The sequence below is a fragment of the Xiphophorus maculatus genome, chromosome 19 (genome assembly GCF_002775205.1).
Source record: "Xiphophorus maculatus strain JP 163 A chromosome 19, X_maculatus-5.0-male, whole genome shotgun sequence".
Classification (NCBI taxonomy): Eukaryota; Metazoa; Chordata; class Actinopteri; order Cyprinodontiformes; family Poeciliidae; genus Xiphophorus; species Xiphophorus maculatus.
In genome coordinates this window covers 19,049,207-19,072,698 of record NC_036461.1, presented here as the reverse complement: position 1 = coordinate 19,072,698, position 23,492 = coordinate 19,049,207, and the positions used below count along the sequence as shown (strand labels likewise).

Genomic DNA, 23,492 nt, shown 5'->3' with positions numbered 1-23,492 from the left:
GCACTGCATGGCACTGCTCACACACACCCAGTGTGTATCTGCTCATGACTGAATAATTTATCACATGGTGGAGGGGAAGCAGATAACTCCAAGCATTGATTCCATCATGCCTCTGTATTTTGCATAAAAAGCAGAGGAGAAGAAGGAAACAGAAAACCTGGCTCAGTCACATACTGGAGCATCCAGGCACCACTAGACGGCGCAAAGTGTGCGTCTGGAAAAACCTAGAGCAACAAAATACAATGTGAGGTTGCACACGTCTGAGGAACATAAATAAATAAAGTATAGTTCTTCAAGTATTTCACTCAGTCCATAACTTCCTTGCCATCACAATTTGTTACATTTCAAAGCAGATAGGACATTATTTTGCATTATACAATGACAGGAAGAGTGGTTCACATTTTTTGCTCAATATGCAGATCACTTCAGTAAAATAAATGATCATTTGTACATTAGCATTTACTTTACATATTTACAGCAACTAAAAATGAGCTTGAGAGAGATGCAATAAATTATTAACATGTCATGATTCCAGCCCTTCAGCTCTGCCTTGGCTGTGCTGATTGCTCATTGCCCTCACCTGCACTGAGCTGGTCCCTATTTAAACAGCTGCTCGTCACCAGCTCAGTGCGAGATCGTCTGTTGCCACTGTCACAGCTTTCAAGCCTTGTCTCATGTTTCAAAGCGTTTTCTGGTTTCTGATCCTGCCTGTTTTTTGACCACAGATTTTTGCCTAATCCTTTTGCTGTTGAAAGTCCTGTTTCTGACCCTGCCTCCTGCCTTCTGGATTTTCACTGCCTGAGACCCTCCCGTGCATGACCCTGGACCGTTTCACGACTCAGCCTCTGGTTGGTGGATTTTGTCCCTGTCGTCTGTTTGTCCCGAGACCCTCACAGATCTCCCCTTGTCCATTCACCCTCCCCTCCCCCGGCTGGACTCCTGACCCCTGTGGATTCCTCGTCCCTGACCCACTAGTGTGACCACATCCTTCTACACCATTTACTTTAGTAATAAAACTTTTTGGTTAACCATCCTCTTGTTGTGGCTGCGTTTTGGGTTCTGGCTGATTCTGCTTTTACCATTACATAACAGGTCTGTGAACTATTTGTGACACAGCAGACACTCTAGGGATCAGGAAGCAACTAAGATCCATCCTTGTGTGAAAGAAAAGACATTCAAGCTTTTTATGAACAACCTTCACTGCACCACCTTGATCAAATGTGCCTTCAGATTATGTACTCACATTTGGAACAGTTGATACATAATCTGTTATTACAGACACATTATCTGTTATGCATCTAAAATAATAACAAATGTGATTAATTAAAAGTGAGAAGTTTAACTTTACACACAATTATTACGCAAGTTGTAGTTTTGACAATTTATTTGAAGTTCAATCATTGAACAACTACAGCGCTCTCAGTCAATCAAAGTAAGTCAAAAAAGTAAGATTCTGGCTTTTTTAGGACTATCTATGTGTGCGTGATTAATGGGCAAGTATTAGTGTGCAGAATTAATATACAACTGAATTAAAATTTAGTTTAATATTTAGTTGAACTCCAATTTTATACAAAGTACTTCAGCAAACAAAATAAAAACACAAGACACTTAAAGCAAAACCAGATTTATGAAGATAAATTTCCATGTGGCTTTTTTTAAAAGTCACCCTGCTCACCCGACCTCAGAGAGTTCCAGAGTCTTGGAGCCACAGAAGCTTGCAGGTGTAAGGATGCAAGAGTCCACTAATATAAACTGATGTCTGCTCATGCAGAGCTCTTAAAGTCAAAATGAAGATGTTGAAGGGTTTTGGAAATTAGACCAGGAGCCAACTTTTACATATTCACTAGATTTCAGCTGTACAAAACAAAATCTCAATAAAAATGAATAATTTTATAACGAGATGGCTTACTGGCCTGTTTATGTTCCACAGACAGGCAGGAAGAACAATCAGTGTGGAAAATCCATTATTGACCAGATGGAATGAGATCGACCAGCACACACCACCTCTGGCAACTCTGGCAAGCAGGTCTGGGTGCTGGCTCCAAGCCAAGCTGTTCATGTACAATATAGTCTTTGTCAAGTTTGTTTAAAACTTAATACTTATGTTTTAATAATTATGGTAACTATTGGCATAAATTGAGCATTGAAGAAATTTGTTTTTTCTAACCCAAACTTTTTGCATTGGTCTATTTTATTTCTATTGTAATAGCTTCAGTTGTAATTTTTAGAACTGTGGCATTTCTGTTATAGTTTTGTCTCATGATTAATAAAAAGAATCTGAATTTGGAGATGAACATCAACAGCGAAAAACAAAATGACTTAAAAATCTACTAGATTTTATACATGAATAAATTACATTTATAAAATGTATGGTACATTTGACTAAATGTTGTATTCAGTAAATACCTTGCTTATTCAATATCTACATGCTCCCATCACCTGAGGTTAAAACAAGTAATAAGATTACCAACCATAACTACACAGATGATATACAGCTCTACATTATGATCCCCCCATTGACTCTGAACTCATCAACAATCTGAACAGATGCTTAGAACAAATCAATGTGTGGATGTGTCATAACTTTCTCCAGCTGAGCAGAAACAAAACTGACCTAAAGAGGAATGATTTATAGTCAGCACACAGCTTCAGTTATTACAACTATACTGTGTGCACAATTATTAGGCAAGTTTGAGTTTTGACCATATCATCATATCCATATTTTCCAACTCCAAACATATCAACAAACTGATATGTTTGTTGAGGATAAACATATCAGCTAATGTGTATTTGTTTAATGAGGGAAGGAGAGGCCTATGGAAATAAACACTCTGTATTAAGGTGTAGATAATTATTAGGCAGCTTCTTTTCCTCAGATAAAATGGGCCAAGAAAGAGATTTAAGTGACTCTGAAAGTCCAAAATTGTAAAAAGTCTTCCAGAGGGATGCAGCACTTTTGAAATTGTTAAAACATTGGGCTGTGATCCCAGAAACATCAAACATTTTGCTGCAAATAGTCAACAAAACATGTGTTGAGAAAAAAATGACGCAAATTAACTGCCAAAGATTTGAGAACAATCAAACATGAAGCTACCAGGAACCCATTATCTTCCAGTGCTGTCATTCCAGGACTACAACCTACCTGCAGTGCTAAGAAGTAGAAGATGTTCAGAGACATGACCAAGGTAAGGAAGGCTGAAACCCGACCTCCACTGAACAAGATAGAGCACTTGATGAGATGAGAGTGACTCCTGATTCAGAAGTATTGATGTTAACAACAAACAGCTTCTGAGGGTAGGGCTAAATAAGGATGGGGGTCTCAGAGAAACATCTCTTTAATTTGAGGAAGGCCACTTCAGCCTCAGCAGTCCAGGAAAACGGGATCTTGGTGGAGGTGAGAGTAGTTGGGGGAGAAGCCTCGCTGAGAGCCAGAGACTGTGGTAGAATTTGGCTAATCCCTGAAATTTCTGCAATTGTTTGCAGGTGTGATGGAGCATTACAGAGTCCAAAAGGCATGACAAGATATTCTAAAAGTAGTCTTCCAGTCATGGAAGCCGTGTGGTGAAAGTGCTGGAGAGCCAGCTATGGGAGTTTGTCCAGAATCAACTGAATAGGGGAGGAACGAGGAAGTCAGAACGTGACTGGGAAAATCCAGAGATAAGTAAAGGTAACCTGAGCAAGGAGACAATGAGAACAGCACAAAAGCAGAACTAGGAGGCACATGATACAGGCAGGGAGCTCAGATATTTACCACTGCGGGTGCCAGCTTAGGTATCGAAGTGCTGGCGTTAAATCCATACGCAGAGGGGGTGGAAATGAGCCGCAGGTGTGACGGAAACACCTGTAGCAGGTCAGGATTGCTGCTATCTGGCGCCCTCATGAGGAGGGGAACACAAACTGCAACAAAGGATTAACAGAACACGCAGACTATCCCAGATTCTAACATTTGATTTTAACATGATTACTGAAATATATTTAGTATATTAGATTTTAGTATATTTAGATTTTAGCGCAATTCATATTATTTTTGTTGCATGCCACGTATGCACTTTAAATGAAATGTAAAACTGGGCATAGTAATTTAAAAAATTTAGAAGATGTGCATATTTGTGCATTAAAAAATAGCTAGAAGATATTCAACATTGAAATGTACAAATATTAGTGGGCATGTGCAATCATCAAAATATTCTTTAAGTGTGGCAAAGAACTCCTTCCAAAACAGCAACATCTGGCTAGTTGGTATTTGTTAGGAAAATGTGATTAGTACTGTCCATTTTTATATAAATCAGGGGTGCTCAAGTCCAGTCCTCAAGAGCCACGGTCCTGCAACTTTTAAATGCATCCTTATTCCAACAGACTGGGATCGAAAGGCTGAATTCCCTCACCAGCGGTCATTCAGCTCTGAACAGGCCTGGTAATGAGCCATTCATTTTATTTAGGTGTGTTGGAGCAGGGATGCATCTGAGTTCCAGGATAGTAGCTCTTGACAACTGATATAAATAAACCCAAGGACTTAGCACAACAGAATTTTGTAAAAAACATCTTGATGCTTGAAGCATCCAGTTTGATGGATCCTGTTGGCGTCTTTGACAGAAACAATCAGCTGGTCTGGTGATTCTCATCAAACCAGCCTCACAGAGGCTTTCAGACATCTACACATCCCTGATAAAATCAGCTAATGTGAAAAGATCAGATCATAATTACAGACTTTTTCCAAGAATAATGTGATGTTAAGTGTAGGCAAATTAACTGTGAAAAGAAAACAAATAACTATTCTGGAATGAAAATGGGACATTTAAAAAGCTGCTATAATAAAATTTGCATTTCCTTTAACCTTTAAAATCTGAACTATCTTTTCATTCAATTACAGCATTCAGTCTGCCTTTGGCAAAGGAGTCTTCTCACACTACAATCTTAACTTTAGAATATTAGCCTTCTCTGCTTTGCAGAAGTTCATCACATCTCTCAGATTGTGAGGATGTCTCTTGTCCAAAGACCTAACAGTGTTCAGCCGTTGGTAGATTTAGTTATGGGCTCCAGCTATGCCATTCCATAACTTTGATATTCTTCACAAAGTCATTTTTTGTAGATCTGAAAGTCACTTGAACTCAGTAAATTTTTTAATGTTTGCAACCTTTTACCAGATAGCTGAAGGTGTTTTCCTTTTGGCTTGTTTTGGTCAAACAGAGCTTTTGGAACCAGTGATAAACATGCACTTCTCCTGACTGACATACAGTATGTTTGTACAACATTCTGTTGATCTGTTGAAACCGCTCTACAAGCTATAACCTTGCCTCAAGCATGCACAAGAGCAAAATCCTACTAAGACAGTTAAATTCTTTTCACTGTAACTGACAGCTGGTGTGAACTTAACAAGGCTGGACTCTGAAATGAATCCCACAGGCACCTCAGCAAAATGATACTTCAAGACTGTGCATACTTATTAAACCAATGTAGTGCAGGTTTTTATTTAGTAACTTTGTATTAAGTTCTGGAATGATGTATCATGACGTTATCTTCACAAAAACCTAGCATTTTAATAGAGATGTGTGGCCTGTTAAGAGCCAGAGAATGAACCCAGTGTGAAAGCAGACCTATAGTAGTCTTTCAGTAAACTAACATGTTTTCTTGCTTTAACAAAATCTGACAGTTATATTACAATGATTCATGTGAAGCTTAGGATTTTAGGGCACTCAAACAACAATTCTGATTACTACACTGCCAGATAGAACATTTAATACAATAAAAAAAAGATCAAATTATGGAAATTGTCCCAGGTATTGAAGCAAAGACTTAGATTCTGTCCAGACTCAGCATTCTCATAGAGTTTACCATTTATGGTCGGAACCCATAGAGGCCTAATAATGCATAAGTACAAGTTTAGTCTTTAGTAGACATTGATGAGATTTATTTGCAATGTTCTCAGGTGAGAAACACAATACTGAAGTTAGCACTTGATTCAAAACTTTAAATTCTACTTTTAAAAAAGGAAATAAAAATTTGCCAACTTCAGTTCCAAAGGACAACAGAACTCACCTGCTACCCTTTTTGTGCTAAAAATGTAACCAAAATGTAGAACAAAAATGTTAAAAATGGTTAACATGCACACTCAACCACTTTGCCTGGTGTAATTAGAAACAAAACTTCTTGACACAACAAACATTGAGCTGTTTTACTTCCATCTGTCAAGCACCCTATCTCCAGTGCCTTCTATCAAACTTGATTACTCATATTTCCCTTGACTACTGGCCTCTAGATCATACTATTAGTTATGCTGTGACACTCCCAGTAGTTTAGAAAGATCAATAGAGGAACAGTCAAAGTATCCCATCAGACCTGCCTGAAGTAAAACAGTATTTAAAAACAACTGAGCAGCATCCAGCTGGAATCAGGTCTGTGCTGACACAACATCAAATGAAATCATAGAAGAGTCAGCTTCTGCTCCATCACAAGCAGCCCATAATAATAAACAGCACAATTTATACATTTCTAACCTCATCGGTTGTAAGGGAGCAGATGAATAATATGGAAGGTGTTGGCCTCTCTCAGTATGCTGCAGGCGGAGGAATATTAGCAGAAGAAGCAGGCCTCCTTAACAAAAGCTCAGCCAGATCCAGGGAGTCACCTCCCTCTGCTGCTGCCCCCCCCCCCGCCCCCAGCCCTCTCCTGATTATGTTTCGGTATCATACAGCTCAATAAAGCAGCATTCTGGTCAGGATTACAGACACACAGACAGGAGTGCATTTCAAGCATGGGGAGGGGAACGGAGCAAGTCAGAAGTACGTACCACATTGCTACTCTTGCTCTCCTTCATTCCATCTTCCTGCCTTCTTGTTCTCTGTTAAATGGTAGAGGAGTCGCCAACCGGGGGGGTGCCTCTGATGAACTGACAGTCCAACTGCAGAGAAGGCAAGATCAGGTTAAGAGAAGATGGGCTAATGCTAACCAGCCAGCAGCTTAGCATGGGATGGTGAGATGGGAGGGAGGATGATGATGCGGCACCTTTCAGTATGGAAACAGAGACTGAGAGAGAAAAAGGGAGAGAGGTGGTGGGGGGGGGGCTCTCTGTTACCTTAGAGATCGAGATGATGTGATGGAGGAGGTGGAGCTGAGCTCTGATTGGCTGGCAGGGTGTGGTGGTCCCTTTCCTGAGAAAGGAGGAGGAAGATGACAATGCAAAGGCAGGGATGTGACAAGCAGCTGCTGCCCGATTCCCTAACAGAGAAAGAGCAAAAAGGGCCAATGATGCCCCCAACTGGCTGCTCTTAGAAGTGCAAACACTTAAAGAATGTGTTCGATGCATCATAGCAGCTGTTCATAACCTTTCTGCTAAAGGGGAGTTTTTCCTCTCCACTGCATCTCTCTGATGACCCGAGAATCCTGGAGAATGGTTAGGCAGCAAATAAAGATGAACATATAATCCAAACTGAAGAGTTTCTCAAAACTCTTCAGTTTGTACTTATGTCGCTGAGACATAAGTACATGTGTGTACACGCGTGTCCCATGTGTGTAAATACACGTCTGTACAATATGTATTCACACACATTGTACAGGCAATTTTTTGTTTTTTAAAACAATAAAAATATTGTTTTTAAGCTTACAACGGTATATAAGCAATACATTCTTGAACTGGGACATTCAAGAATATCGTACATTTCTTCAAACTGTTCATTTTACAATTTTTCTGCTGAAATTTATTAAACGTAGTTTTATCTAAAGTGTCACACTTTGCTCTACTTATATTCAAACATGCTGTTTAGACATATTTTTGTTTCAAAACACAAAAACTTTTGTTTTTAAGCTTACAGAGGCTTGCAAACAGTAAGCTTATTCAAGATATTCAAGGAGAGCATAGGTTTCCGCAAAACTCCCTCAGAAATAAAGCTACTTTTTCCAACTTTGCTCTATTTACATTCAAAGATGCCATACAGACATGGTTGTGTCTAGAGCAGTGGTTCTCAAATGGGGGTACGCGTACCCCTTGGGGTACGTGGAGGTACTGCAGGGGGTACGTGAAGCTTTTCAATATATCTTTAAAAAATCAGTAGGCTCCTCATAATAAGTCTTGGGAAAAATTATTTTGTAAAAAGTTCAATAAAATATAAATGTGTGTTCATGCACTGAATTTTATATTCAGTATTTACAGGGTATTTACAGCAATGTACCTCTTTTTTATTCCAAAAATGTTTTGCCCGTGTCAGGGGGTACTTGACTAAAAATATATTTTTAAGGGGGTACATCACTGAAAAAAGTTTGAGAACCACTGGTCTAGAGGCTAAGGAAAATGTGCAGTTTACTCTGATTAGTGCTATTCCTCCATGGCTATATCCCAAAGTAAATGTATAGACATGAAAACTGAAAAATTATTAGAATCTAAATGAAGTAGGTGTAAAAATGTATATGTACTTAAGAAACTCATATTTCAATTACTTTGGAATATATTAAGATGGTTCTAAGAGCACAAAGAGAAGTGCGGAAAGCGTAATATTTATTCCAGAGTTTAAAATACATTTCCAAACTGTTTGTTTTTACAGCTGAGATGGTGGCAGTCATAATAAGCTCACAGTAAGTAGAGGAGGTTCGACCAGACAGGGTGGTGATGTACACAGGTTCCAAAGCAGTAATAGAAAGTACTCATGGAAAAGGAAATACAGGAAAAATATAGTATTAGAAATTCGGCACAGTTTATTTAGGTTAAAAATTTAGAAAAACTGATATTTTTTCTGTTGGTACCAGCACACAAAGGAGGAAAAGGCCATGAAAAGCCAGAAAAATGAGCTAAAAGGGCTTTAGAGGCAGCAACAACAACTACAACTCCTTTTGGGAAAGGGGACGGAAAATCAGAAATTAAGAGTAAAGAAATAGAAATATGGCAAAAAAAAGTTAGAACAAAGGTAAGAAAGGAATGTATTTATACAAAATAAAAAAGTCAGTGTTAGTTAAAAATATTAGTGATAGAAACAGAAGGGAAGAAATGATAATGATTAGATTAAGGGAAGGCCATACCTGTTTAAAGGATATTTTATGCCTAATTTACAAGGCAAAATTATAAATGTGAAGGATGTGGAGAGAAAGAAAATGTAGAACATGCACTGATGAATTATAAAATATATGAATCTGAAAGGAAGAGACTGAGAAAAATAGTAAGAACGATAAGACAGATATCCAGTCTTAAAAGAATATTGGGAACTGAATGAAACAAAGAGGATATGTAGATTAAAGAAAGCATTATTTATTTATCTTCATAATACAAAATTAAAAAATAGAATTGAATGGATGTGAGGTAGTGTTGTACAGTAGGTGGCGGTATGCAGCTTGAAGTTGTTTACGATGCACCATAATAGAAAAGAAGAAGAAGAAGAAGAAGAAAGGGAAGAAAGGGAAAACAAGAAGATCCGGTAGCTGCAATCATTGCAATACATAATAGAAAAGAAGAAGAAGAATATTTGCAACCGGCGATTCTCATCGGAAAGGTTTCTGATCGGTTCTAGACTTGTGGTGAGAATCGAAGAGTCCGTGGTTGAGTCCAGCTGGGTGTCACTGGTCCAGTCGGCCACCACTTCTCAATAGATTTCTATGAAACGTTGACGGACTAACTTTTTGCTCGTTATTATCGGCTCTTGCTGCTCCTGGTTGTTGAATCCAGTGTGAGATGGAGTCCTACCGGAAACCTGTGAAATCAGACTGTGAGGCGTTGCTCAGCCGCTTCCAACAAACACAGTCGGTCAGATTTGAGGTTTTCTCCAACATTTGGAAGGAGATGAAGTTCGTTCAGATCTTCAGGTACAGAAAACACTTTAATGTTAATGTTAGGACCGTTTGCATCGAAGTGGCTGTCCCCAAAACTTAACAAGCATTTAGTGAAATTTTCTAGAAGTTGCCACATTCTGTTATTAATGTAGTTAAGTTGATAAAACTTAATGTTTTGACAGGAAGTTGCTTTCCAAGCTTTCTGCTCCTTTCCTAGCTTTCAGGGACCTTACGGTCAGTATTTGTTTGTTTGGTTTTTATTTTGTCCATATGACAGACAGAGCCACAACAAGCGAGCCTTCTGCCGTCTGGTCCTGGACGTAGCTTACTGCTACTTCATGCCCCCGTTCAGCTTCCAGATCCGTGTGGGTGGTCTGTACCTGCTGTACAGCTTCTACCACTGCCAGACCACCTCACCTCCAGAACAGGTCGGGACTACAGTACACGTCCCCTCTGTTTAAACCGCAGTCTACTCATTTTTTCATCATGTTGCCCTGTTGGTTCATCTCTGGTTGCAGATCCGTGTGGCCCTGAAGGACTGGGAGGATGTGAGAAACTTTGAGAAGGAATCATTGGATGCTCAACACCTCGACGTTGCCTACATCTTACAACAGCTTATGACTTGCAAAGCTTTCCTCTTCACTGCAATGCCCACTCTGGTGAGCAGTCTGACACAAACCCTCATTGACGAGGTAAAAGGTTTCTTTTACGCCCAACTCTCCACTTTGTCTCCATTCAGCTTCATTACAGCAGAAAGAGGACTGAGGAGAAGCCAGAGCTGTGTGATGAGTTCATGGAACGACCATGTCGCCCTCAGGAACTGATAAATACTCAGCTGAGTGAGGTGAGTTCAGAGTAACCAATCACCAGTTAAGGACCTGCCTGCCCCACCTGGCTCGGTTGCAGTAGAGTGTGAGTGTGTGCTTGGTCAGTGGATTCATGATGGGATTCAGAACAGGGTTGTTCCACCCCTCAGTCCGGTTTTTGGGCTTTTCCATTTTGACAAAGATGGCGTCCTTCACCCTTCTTCTTCTTGCTTAAAAAACACAGTTCCCAAGTGTAAGTTACTGCCCAGCCAGGATTCTGGACAGGGGTTGAAACATCTTGAGGAAACTCTAAGCTAACACCTGGTTGCCTTGGAAATAGGCCTGCTGTGCTTTGCCTCGCCTCCAAAGATCAATTTTGCTTAAATGGTTTTGATTTGACTCTTGCAGGAAATGTCAAATATCCATGAGCTGTACAAAAATACGAAGGCATCCATCAGCTCCCAGATGTCCACAGCAGCTGCTGCGTCTGTCAGCCTGATCCGTGGTGGAATCGTGTCGGAGCTCTGCAGCGCTGTGATGGAATTCTACAACTGGCAGCAGAACAGGGTGAGCTTTCCACATTTAATCACTTCTAACCCCTATTAGCACTTATTATACCCAAATCTTATTGAAATCATTAAACATTTCATTGACTAATATGTTAGTAAAGCTTTAGGATAAAGCCAGTGTATTGTTTAATAGGAAATGGCTTTCTTCTTGCACTGTTTCTCATTTCAGCATACATTGTAATTTGTTTCTTTTTGTATGATTATGTATCTGATGCATTCAGTCTTATGTTTTATTATATCTGCAGCATGAGGTTCCTTTCACAGTAGCTCTTAATATTGTGATGGATAAAGAACCTACTAATGTATTTAAATATAGACATAATACTAATACTATAGCAAGTTTTTAAGTTATTTTTCATTGAATATTGTTCAATGATGAGATTAAGAATACATGCCTTTTTTATCTTCCACAAATATCAACATCTCATTGATAGATCTTAACCTTTCTTTATTTTAAAACCTACAAATAAAATTAAAATGGCAGTTCTTTTTTTAAAAAAATGATGGGCATGACTGACAGCACTAAGTCCCTCCTCCTGACTCTGATTGGTTGTTTCTAGTTAGCACTAGGAGGAGGCAGAGGAATCCCAGAATGAAAGTGAATTGTATGGTGCATGTCTCCTAACATTGATCTGCGGTTGTCCAACATAACTTCACCCTCCATTGATAGGTGCTTTAAAGAGAACTGCCAGCAGCTGAACAAGACAGTTTTTTCTCAAATGGTTGTTGCCTTTTGTCTTGAAAGGACACAGTCGGTGAAGCCCAGCCCAGCCAGGAAAGGATTTCATCTCAGCAGGAGGTATGTTTTTAAAATGGGTTATTATTCACTCTTCTAAAGTTTGAAGAATGTGTTTAATATTCATGTTAGATGCTGTTAAAGGAGCCCTGAGGAGGAGATGTCAAGTGTTTTTGTTCTTTACTAAAATTAACAGTTAATTAGTAGAGTTGCACCGATAAATCAGCTCCAGGTTCCTTAATTTTGGGAAATCGGTGATCAGCCGATACTTACATGTGAAGCTGATCTTATCCCCTGATCTTATCTGTGTCAGCAAAGGTCTAAAGATCTGCCACAGTGCTCTTCTGCTCTGCAGCAAGAGGTTTGACTGACTGACCGGCCCACCAGGTCATGTCTGCGTGTTTGTAGTTAAGAGCAGTCACCCTGCCAACTCAGCAACTTCCTATATTTAGTAACATTGTAGGCAAAACATATTGGAATTGGCCAAAATCAGAATGAGCAGGTCAGGCTTTTTAACCGGCAGTAACTTGTTGTTTTGTGTCCTCAGTGTTCCAACAGAGCCACGCTCCTGGCAGCCATCAAATCTAAGGCTTATGAAGAACCATCAGAGGTGTGTACTGTTTGGTATGCTTACACTGACTAATGTTTCAATAAATGATTTTTTAATGTATAAAGTTTTTCTAGCCTTTGCTGAAACTTAACAGCAACTCAACTTTTTATTGATGTTTTCTTCTATACTGTCTGTAATGTCTTTTTCTGTCACAGTTTATTATATAAAATGCAACATATTTACTGAGTCTAGTTTTTAGTATCTATTCATCTTCTGTAGCCTTTTTTAATTAGAAGTAGTTAAAGACAAAGAAGAAGAATCAGAAAATGTGATGCTATTTTCAGGCTGTAAAGTCACGGCGCCATCGTCAGGTAGAGATCGATTTACCTGCTGAGGAAGACAAATCCTTCCTGAAGCTACGCCATTCCAGAGTGACAAAGCCATCTCTCAAAAACAGAACTAAAGAGCAGATCCACATGTCAGGTAAATCTGTCAACTTTCAAAATAAAATGAAGGTTAAATATTAAACAGAACTCTTTGTCCAAGTTGAGCAGAAAAACTTTGAATCTAAAGCTTCTGTCAACAACCACCATCAACTCCTTTACCTTTATTAACTTTAGTATTTTTTGCATGAATGTTATGAATTATGTCTTAGTAAAAGTTGAAGAGGTGAAACATGTTTCGCTAATGCACAGTGTCGTTCAGGACATTCAGGGTCACATAGCCTAAAAACACAACGATGGTCCAGATCTGACCTCTGAACCCATCATAGCTGCTTACACATCTAGTGAAGGTTTTTTACCTCACATTGGACTGAACTAATCCTCTCTGACTGCGTTTCCCAGGTGACCTGGGAAGAGAAGCTGCAAGGACCACCCTGATAAACCATCTGGTTACCCTGGAGCCCGCTTTACAAGGTCAACACCATCATGTGTTTTAAATCTGCTGTCGACTCCATCTGTCTTAGTTCTTCCCTCTTACTTTCCTTTTTTGTCGTTTCAGAAAAAATCAAAAGTGAAAGAAGATTCAAGTCTTTGAATGAATATCTGGAGTCACAAACAAAATCAACATCTCATTGATGTTTTTATCTGGTTTTAAAAGTTTGACTGTTCAAAAGGAGAACATTTCTTCCATGTTAACTGGCTGGAGGCCTGCAGCAGTGGTTCAAAGTTGGGCCTAAGGCACCATGTTGTAGATGTGGCCCCTGTTCAAGGCCGAACTCAGATGACCCAACAGAACTGCTCTGCTGAGTTGGAACAGGAACAGTCCCATAAGGACCGGAGTACCAGACACACATCAGGTTCAGAATACAGGATTGGCTGTTTGGGATATATGAGCTTTGATTGGATGGAGAATTTGAAAGAACCAATCAGAATTGTTCGATACAGGAAGTTTCCCTATGGAGATGGAGTCTCTCCTTTTCCTCATGGCTGACTGTTGGACATAACTCTGCTGCTGCTGCTCTGAAAAAACAAGCTTTTTGACTTTTGTAAGGGCTGTCAGCTTAATATGTTTGTAATATTTCTGTCCCTCGACTCTAATGAAGAGATAAAGAGAACCAGAAAGCTGCTGTGTCACAGATACTGGGAGTTATTCAGCCACCCAAACATTTATCTGTACACCTTAAAAAATTAGAGCTCACCTGACTCAGCTCATCTGAGTGTCGGTGACAAAGTAAAGAGTGTTTTTGTCAACTTTGGCCTTGCCGCTTTTGAACTTTGCGATGAGTTCACACAAGCCGAGTAAGTGATATGGTGTAGCTTGGTGCTCGTATTGTTGCGCGCGGTTCAGTGAATCCAGTTTATTTGTATTAATGACAGTAACAAGGCAGTTCAAAGTGCTTTACATTACAAAGACAGCATACAGGTAACAATTGACAAACCAGTGATAAACATTACATTTTGATGAGTGCCATCTTCAAAATGATGAATACACAAATATGTTGGTCAACGTTTCATTATTATGGCTCAAATGCAACTCTAACCAGGTAGGTTTTTAGTCTAGATTTAAAGAAACTCAGTGTTTCAGCTGTTTTGCAATTTTCTGGAAGTTTGTTTCAGATCTGTGGTGCATAGAAGCTGAATGCTGCTTCTCCATGTTTGATTCTGGTTCTGATGCAGAGCAGAACCAGAAAACCTGAGAGGCCTGGAAGGTTGATACAACAACAGCAGATCTTTAATGTATTGTGGTTCTAAGTCATCAAGTGATTTGTAAACTAACATTATTTTAAAGTCTATTTTCTGAGCTCCAGGGAGCCAGTGGAAGGACTTTAGAACTGGGTTTTAGTCAGAACGCCATCAGCAGCATTCTGAATCAACTGCAGCTGGAGGATGGATTTTCTTTTTAGGCAGACATGTGAAGACGCTGTTGCGGTAATCAATGTGCTTAAAGATAAACGCATGGATGAGTTTCTCTAGGCCCACTTTGTAAGTGTCTTTATGTGACTCAGGTCAGGTTCAGGTCAGAGTGCATCATCACAACCAGATTTTGCACTTCATTGCTAGTTTCTAGCTGTAATAACTGAAGCTGTGTGCTGACTACATATTCCATATGTAAGATGTAGTGTCCAAGGATAATAACTTCAATTTTGTTTCTGTTCAACTGAGAAATGTTTGGCACATTTATCTGTTCTAAGCATCTGTTAAGTGCTTGGATGGGTTCAGTGGTTCAGTAACATCATAATGTCAATCTGTGTATTATCTCTGCAGTTATACATAATCTTATTTCCTGTTAAAACCTAAACTAGTGGGAGCATAGATATTGAATAAGAGAGGTTCTAGGATTGAACCTTGGGGTACCCCATATGTGACATCTGTCAGCTTTGATGAGACGTTACCTTTTCTTTATGTCAGACTGGAACCAATTCAATTACAGAATAGAGATGCTTTCTGTTCATAAAGGCTCATTCACAAAGTGGGCATGGCTCCATTGAAGGATGACTGCAGTTGCACCGGTACCGCACGGCTCCTTCTTAAGCTTTGCTCAGAGCTCCAGGATGATCAGTCTGGATTAATCTAAACCAGGGGTCTCAAACTCAATTTACCCAGGGGCCGCTGGAGGTACAGTCTGGGTGAGGCTGGGCCGCATTCACACACACGGTCTCCTCAGCCGAACCTTTCTGATTGCCTATTACCATATTTGGCCGTAGTCAGGCGCTGTAACAGCCGTAATTGTGTAGTGTCTCTTTAAGATACTCTAGTATCGCTAATGATGTCAGAAGTATGCGCCACGGCTTCTCTGTAGAGAGCGTGGGAGAAAAGTGCTAGACGGACATGTTAGTTCCCTAACTTTATAGTAATGTTACGGGTTGTTTGGACGCTGCTCAATTTTCATGTCTGATAATATAGAAGCCGTTCAGCCGGGCTTTGTAAGGTTGGTGAAGAGCGTATTTATTAAAGGACAACACTGTGGAATTCCCAGTACCAGTGTGGTTGTGAGTTTTTGACCGTCCTGATGAATCTGCCGCCTCCTCTCCTCCCTTAAACACAACCCAAGCGTTACAGCGCCTAACCTTAATTACGTTACACTGATCAGCAACTTCCGGGTCTAGACTGGATGCTGAAGGGAGCAGCCATGGAAATTGCGCATGTACCGCATGCAAATAATGACAAATAGAAAATGCAAATAGGCCCGGCCGATGTCCTGCCCCCGAGAGCAATATACTCCACCGTGATTGGTAAGTTCGTGCAGCTCAGCACACAACACTGAAAAGTGCCAATTATATCAAACTCGCGGGCCCACTAACATTAAACTTTCATATTAAGGCAGGGCCACAAACTATAGTCCCGAGGGCCGCAGTTGGCCCGCGGGCCGCGAGTTTGAGACCCCTGATCTAAACAATAATAAACCACCATCAACATTTCCCAGCAGATCAATATGATCTCTGATCAATCGCTCCCTCTGAATCCTTCCAATGACGATGTTCTCCATCAGAGCCAAAGCACTCCTCAATTACACAGCGTTGCGCAGCTACTTATAGACGTGTGATTGCATACACACCTTGATCACCTTAAAAATGATCAAACCTGACCTGTTTGGAGTTAATCTGTTGATCCAACCAAGCTTTTTCTTTTTCAGTCGGAGTGAAATTACCTCAGATTCGTGCGCTTCGGCGCACGGACCAATGCGTTACATCTTCATGAGACAAAAACTGAGGAATTTTTTTACATTCGAGTGAGGTTTCACATCGTTTTGTTTTGGTTTTCTTTATTTTGTGTGCATGTTAGTTTGTGTCAGGACAAACGCGGTTCAGTTTTGTCATTTACGTTTAAACAAAATATTAAAATCATTAAAAAAAGCAAAAAAACATCAGGTTTGATGCTTCTTGGTCTAAAAAACACTAAATGTAGTCAGATTTCAGTGCATCTAGGTGAGTTTTGACGCTTTGTAGTTTGATATTGTCCACAGAATAAGTTTGTGTGGCTCCCGCACATCTTCATGGCAGGTCAGAAGTTTGCGTATATTTACGCATACTTTCACGCCACGTTTTTTGTTTTTTTTATATACATGCCGACTTGTGCGTAAAATGTGGCGTACGCAAACTTTATACATGAGGCCCCTGATCTGGTCTTACTAGAAAGGCTGATAAAATAACCTTAACTCCAGTCTACCAGAACATTCTAGAACTATTCATGATTCCTCTGCTGACAAGCTGGATGGGGATGCTGATTTGATTTTTTTTTAGAAGGACTTGGCACCTGCTCAGACTGCCAAAGGTACAAAAAAGCTGCTACAATGACCACAATGTTCCTGTTCTGGGTGGCCAACAAACACCAACTTTAATCCCAGAGAGAATCTATGGGCTATTGTCAATAGAAAGATGATCTGAAGGCAGTTATCAGAGCAATCGGAGTTTGCCTATGCAGAACCGCAGGCTGATCACCTCCATGCCATGGTGCATTTGAGCATTAGGCCCAAACAACACCTGAGTAAATGGAGATTAACAGATTTTCCTGCCTGACATTCAGCCTTAAAAACTAATTTTTGATTGCAGAATTCAGTGTCTCAGAAAATTAGAATATCATATTAGACCAGCGTGTTCAACCCTGGACAGGAAACTGAGGTATGGCGTTGTAAACAGAGGTTTCTATGCAAAACATTAACTTCTATTTTTCTATTGTATCAAATAGTTTTGTTAATGTCTGTTTAGGTTTATTACATTGTTTTTAGACAGAATAATTTAAAGAACAGTGCATCAAATACCTGTTTTTTCTCAAGTATCTTAGCTGTAAACCGCAATTAAAATCAGAAATAAATCTTAGAAATATATTGCTCTGTGTGACGAGTCAGCAGGGTTTCCCTTTATGAACTCAATTTATGGCATTAATTGAAATTACAGTAACAGATGAGGATGTTTCCTTAGTATAAGAACAACATTCCCCTCCCACAAAAAAATCTTGCAATCTTTCTAAATTTTTGCATGGGAAATTTCCAGCTCTTTAAATAAATTCTTCCCAGATTTAACATGAATTGTTTTCTTGATTTTTCTAAGTATGTGAAGAACATCAATAATAGATTTATTTCTAAGGAAAAAAATAATCAAATGAACACCATTCCCCCTTTTCCTTTTAATTTATGTTGTCAGTGTTTTCTTTTGGGGCTTTCCCCATACAAAACCATGGACAAAGAAATCTGTACAATGGCAAATGATCTGGAACCACATCATAACTCAGGAAAATCAAACTCTAAAACTGGAGAAAAGAAAAACAACAGAACAGCATTCCAGTCTTTATCACAAAACAGATTTAATTTAATATCTCTTTATTTTTTTTAAAATAATTAAACATTTGTATTCTTCCAACCCTTTTGATATTTTTTTTCAGATTTTAAATCATATTACATCTGGGCCATTCTACACCACACATCAATTCTGTAAGGGAGGAAGGGGTCGTGTTGGGGCGGATCACTCTCAGGTCCCAACAGTTAAACGCAATCTCCTCCAAGCTTCCTCACCACATTTAACCCCACCCCACCCTACCCCAGCCCATCCCGAGCTCTGAGCTCATGTCTAGCTGCCCCACTCAAACTCTTGCCCCTTCCCCCTCAAAAAAAAAAAAAAAAAAGATATACATATGCATATATCTCTAATGAACAAAAAATATTGAAAAGATAAAAACCAAGAGCAGAGGGAGAAAGTGAGACAAAAAAATTAACATACCAAAAGGGGAAAACACTAACATGTATAGTAGGAAGTCTTGTTCCATAATACCTCTTTATATACTGGATAATCCTCTCCACAATTCCTAAGCAAAAAAAAGAAAAAAAAAGCTAAATTACTACAAGATACAGGAATATCAGGGTACTGCATTAAATAATGTACAGGGTTGTCTTTAATCTGCAGTAATACTGTGAAGTCAACGCAGCGCCCCCCAGTGGCAAAAAGGAGGAAGAGGAGTTTGGTGCACTTTATAATTTGTTCCTGTTTATATCTTGGTGTGTCAGTTACGGCAGCCTGGTACCAGTACCAGGCTGCTACCAACATGTCTCCTACAGCTGGAAGAACTGAGGGATGAAGAGACCGATAGATTTCTAACAGAGGGAATGAGAGTGTGTTTACATGCAGTCCACAGAGCGAGAAATGATCATGAACTGAAACTGGTCAAACACTCTACACACTATACAAACAATAAAACGGAACAGTGGCTTAAACACATATTTCTGATGGAGGCTTTTTTTTAAAAACTAGAATATATACTTTAAAAGTGGTTTTTTTTTTTGCCATTTCTGCTGTTCCCACCACTAGATGGCACTAAAGCAAAGGAAAAACAATTAACCCTGAATCTAACTGAAGACCGCTAGAGCACCAACTTCAACAGGAAGTGAATCAGGCATTGACAGGAAATTATCATTCCGTCTTTGACTGCTGCTGTTCACCAATGATCAGTAAAATCAGAGGCTGTTTATCAGTTGCACCAATCAGCAAGAATTTTCACATGACATGGTGATCAGAGGGTCAAATACTAAAAAAAATAATCTTCCATTTATTAAATGCATTAAAGCCAAAAATCCTACGGTTTTCAGTACATAAATGTATCAACCAACAACAGCTTGCAGACTCGTGCATTCATGCAGAAATGAAGAGGATTCCAAACTGTCATCAACAAACCTGCTGTATTTCTATTCTGTACTGGAGCTGTTAAAATAAACATCCTCACATCAGGATCTTCAAATTCCTCTAAAACGAAAGGAAAGCCTACATGTTGAACTAAACATAACCCAGACATCTCTTAGCTTTTCCTGTGACGTTCATGACCATGCATGTAAACACACTCAAGAGGGCTTTAGAAGGGCCTCGTCTACAGAGTGGGTCTGTTCCTGCAGGATGGACAACCTGCCAACAGGCGAGAGACCACACATCCAGGACTACTTTTGGAGGGCAACGCTGAATCTAGTCGATCCAGACAGGAGAGGACACCGACAAGAGGAGCAAAAATGAAAGTTAAATGTGGGATGCGCTGAAAAGGAGGAGTGGGGTGAAGAAAAACCCAGGAACCTAACGGCTTTTTGATGCTTTCTGGTTTGTTTTTTTTGTTTTGTTTAGATTCCCCTCACACACAAGTCATTTTCTCCATTTCAGTTTTTTCCTTTTTATTATTGTTGTTCTTTTTTATCTTTTTGCAATAACATTGGGGGAAAATAATTATTTACAGTGCTGCTGAAATAATGAAAACAGACGTGATGAATCTACAGTAAACTAAGTCGCACAAACACAAGAGGAAACAAAACAGAACAAAATCATAATAAAAGGATTAAGAAACCAGCGGTGCTGTGGAAGTCCAGAGACCACAGCCTGTATCACGAGCTCTGGGCAGACATGGCTGAAGTGGAAGGGAGTGGGAGTGGGATGAACGGGGAGCAGGGCTCTGTCTCTGTTAAGTGGGGATGATCCCGTCACTCCTAAGGCCCCGCTTCAGCTCCAGGTCCTCCAGCTTCTTCCACAGTTCCTCACGCTCCTTCTCCTTCTTCTTCTCACTAAAATAGAACAATAGGTGTGAGCTCACACACACACGCGCATACACACACAACAAGTAGACATGTCTAGAAACGTCCTGGGCCTTCGTATAAAAGAGTACACTAAGACTGTTTGAACAGTAGCGCATTCAGCCGGGATTTAAAGACAGACAGCGTGTCAGAGTCATTTGAGTGAGGAATGCGGACGTTTATTCTAAATAGAGAAATCGTGTGCACAAGTTGTACATTTACAGAATAGAGATGCTTTCTGTTCATAAAGGCTCATTCACAAAGTGGGCATGGCTCCATTGAAGGATGACTGCAGTTGCACCGGTACCGCACGGCTCCTTCTTAAGCTTTGCTCAGAGCTCCAGGATGATCAGTCTGGATTAATCTAAACGATAATAAACCACCATCAACATTTCCCAGCAGATCAATATGATCTCTGATCAATCGCTCCCTCTGAATCCTTCCAATGACGATGTTCTCCATCAGAGCCAAAGCACTCCTCAATTACACAGCGTTGCGCAGCTACTTATAGACGTGTGATTGCATACACACCTTGATCACCTTAAAAATAATCAACCTGACAAGTTTGGAGTTAATATCCTGATCCAACACTGTTTTCTTTTTCAGTGAGAATGAAATTACCCCACAAATGTATTTCACGCACTTCAGCGCACAGACCAATTACATCTTTATGAGACAAAAACTGAGGAAATGTACTTTTTACATTTGAGTGAGGTTTTCACATACTTTTATTTTTATTTTCTTTATTTTGTGTGTGTGTTAGATCTCAAGATAAATGTTGATCAGTTCCATTGTTTGGGTTTAAACAATAAAATATTAATCATGAAAAACGTCGGGTTTGATGTTTCTCGGTCTAAAAAACACTGAATGTAGTCAGATTTCAGTGCAACTAGATGAGTTTTGATGCTTTGTAGTTTGATATTGTCCACAAAAAAAGTTTGCGTGGCTGCCGCACATTTTCATGGCAGGTCAAAAGTTTGCATATATTTATGCAAACTTTCACTTCACGTTCATTTTTATACATGCCGACTTGTGAGTAAAACATTTACGCTGCACATTTTTTGTGCATACGCACGCTTTATACATGAGGCCCCTAAAGATTCCTGGACTGGAATAATTTGAGTTTTGGAATACAAAACCCAAATTAATCCAAAAGTTCTCACACTCAAACATTTTGTCACATACCAACCACAAACTTCAATATTTTATGAGTCTGAGTCAGTTTCACAAAGTAGCATGTGTAGCAAATGACTCATGGTGAGGAGTGTGGTACCATGTGGTGTAGAACTAGTCCAGCAGTTCAACACCAGATTTCTGTGCAAAGAGGCTTAAATTCTGTTACACTGGATGAAAAATCAATTTAAATTAAAAAATACTTTGATTACAAGGGAAATTTAAAGTGGACATATCATACTTTTAAATTCTTCCTTTTCTCATGTAAATCATTCACTTACAGTCTATATACAGTAGAACGTCAATGTACATATGTACATGCGTCGGAAGTAGATGGGTTGCTCAGGATTTTAATTGGGGTTGCCACAGTCAGGCAGGGACACCACACCTAACTGTTATTTATGAAGACCACATATTTTCCTTCCACTTCACAGTTATGAAACACTGTGAAGGTCCGTCAAATACACTTCTAGTGACAAGTTTGTTATTAGAACGTCATAAAATGCAGAAAAGATGGAGCGTGAAGCCGTGAATACTTTAGCAGTGTAGGTGCATAACCGAAACCAAAATGTTGCTTCAGTCTGACTGTGAGTGTTCTGCATGCTTCTGCTGCATGGCAGGATTCTGGGCTCTTACCGCTGACGGTCTGACTTGTAGGTGGCGGTGAGCTCATCGAATAAGGTACTGTTCATTTCCATGAAGGCCTTTAGGACATTGTACACCAGCGCTACGATGGCCCTGGGAAAGAATGGACAGACACTTCAGAATAGACTCTTCCACATTAGAGAAAGAAGTACAAAAGGTCAATGCATCATTTCTATGGTAGAACAGGGTTTGCCCCGATGGGGGCGCTCCACCACAGACTCACTGAAGTCTCGGTTGGTACTAAAACACTCAACTGTAGTCTTAAAAAAGCAAACCCAAAAAATGGAATTTATATAAATGATGTACATTTTTGCTCTTCAGTTAGATCCTAGCTAAGTGATCAGTTGTTGGCTTGATCTTAAAACAATCCGTGTAATGCTGGTCAGACACAGAGCCATCCTGAGCCACAACAGGACTAGGCAGGTGCTTGGGGGGCCCCCAGACTTTCAGGGGCCCCATAAATGCTAAGAATTTAACACAGACCATAAATCTATACTTTCAACATATTTATTAAGAATGACAATGCTATTAAATCTGATTTAATGGTTTTACCATAGATTCATTAAAAGCCTTAAATTGTTTAACATTTAAATTTAAGAACTAAAATTGCAGTATGTCACTTAAAAATGTTTTTTTTTGTTTTTTTTTTACATATTTATTAAAACAGTCACTATGTTGTGACAGTGTAATAAGAGACAGATCTGTGAAAAATGGAGACAACCCTGTAGTCCTGCTGCCATCTACAGAAATACAGCATTGGTCAGAAACTACCAATCAGAGCCAGGAGGTGGGTCTTAGTGCTGTCAATCACAGCTCCCCACTCCGCTACATCTGATTCACCCCAACAGAGGCCCGGTCCCAATGCTCAGTGCACACCCTATGCCCCTCTGTGAAGTGTGGATTCAGTCAAGTGCACCTAAGGGTTCAAGTGTGCAGCTTTAGAAGCAGCAAAAATGTGAGAATTGGGACAGAATGCCCGTTTCGTAACTTCAACGTCCAAAATGGAGGGACTGGTCACTCTTTAGGCATTTGTGCTGGTATAAAGTACAATTACAACAAAACAAATTATTTTAAATGTACAGCAAAATCGATCCTCAAGGGCCGGCGTCCTCAAGGGCCGGCGTCCTCAAGGGCCGGCGTCCTGCATGTTTTTGTTCTCTCCCTGGTTTAACACACCTGAATCAAATGATGGCTCGTTAGAAGGCCTAAGAAGAAAATTGACGTGCTGAAAAGGTTGTTGGTACTACCAGGGAAAGAACTAAAACGTGCAGGATGCCGACCCT

General features: G+C 39.8%; 3 protein-coding genes across 9 annotated transcripts in view; 1 reads left to right on the top strand and 2 right to left on the bottom strand.

Annotated features, from left to right (window-relative positions):
- The window catches only part of akap6 (A-kinase anchoring protein 6), a 168,003-nt gene extending 160,854 nt beyond the window's left edge, over positions 1 to 7,149 (bottom strand). For 3 of the 4 annotated variants that reach the window (XM_023352217.1, XM_023352220.1, XM_023352221.1), the window contains exon 1: positions 6,788 to 7,003. The gene's annotated coding sequence lies outside the window, so the exon portion shown is untranslated. Of the gene's footprint in view, positions 1 to 6,787; positions 7,004 to 7,072 lie in introns of those variants that run through there. The other variant, XM_023352219.1, reaches the window with a different exon arrangement.
- Positions 7,150 to 9,356: 2,207 nt separating this feature from the next.
- Positions 9,357 to 14,105, top strand: LOC102220983 (snRNA-activating protein complex subunit 1-like). Its single transcript, XM_005812392.3, has 10 exons — positions 9,357 to 9,783; positions 10,028 to 10,178; positions 10,269 to 10,409; positions 10,490 to 10,594; positions 10,965 to 11,123; positions 11,871 to 11,924; positions 12,409 to 12,471; positions 12,756 to 12,894; positions 13,257 to 13,328; positions 13,414 to 14,105. Exons 1-10 carry the CDS (start codon positions 9,653 to 9,655, stop codon positions 13,488 to 13,490), a joined length of 1,092 nt encoding a protein of 363 aa, XP_005812449.1. The 5' UTR covers positions 9,357 to 9,652; the 3' UTR covers positions 13,491 to 14,105.
- Positions 14,106 to 17,963: 3,858 nt separating this feature from the next.
- Positions 17,964 to 23,492, bottom strand: part of ppp2r5e (protein phosphatase 2 regulatory subunit B'epsilon) — a 45,703-nt gene continuing 40,174 nt past the window's right edge. For all 4 annotated transcript variants that reach the window (XM_023352379.1, XM_023352382.1, XM_023352381.1 and 1 more), the window contains exons 13-14: positions 22,201 to 22,302; positions 17,964 to 20,382 (exon numbers count right to left, since the gene is read on the bottom strand). In XM_023352379.1, the coding sequence (XP_023208147.1) occupies positions 20,283 to 20,382; positions 22,201 to 22,302 (202 nt within the window). In that variant the 3' untranslated portion in view covers positions 17,964 to 20,282. The remainder of the gene's footprint in view (positions 20,383 to 22,200; positions 22,303 to 23,492) is intronic.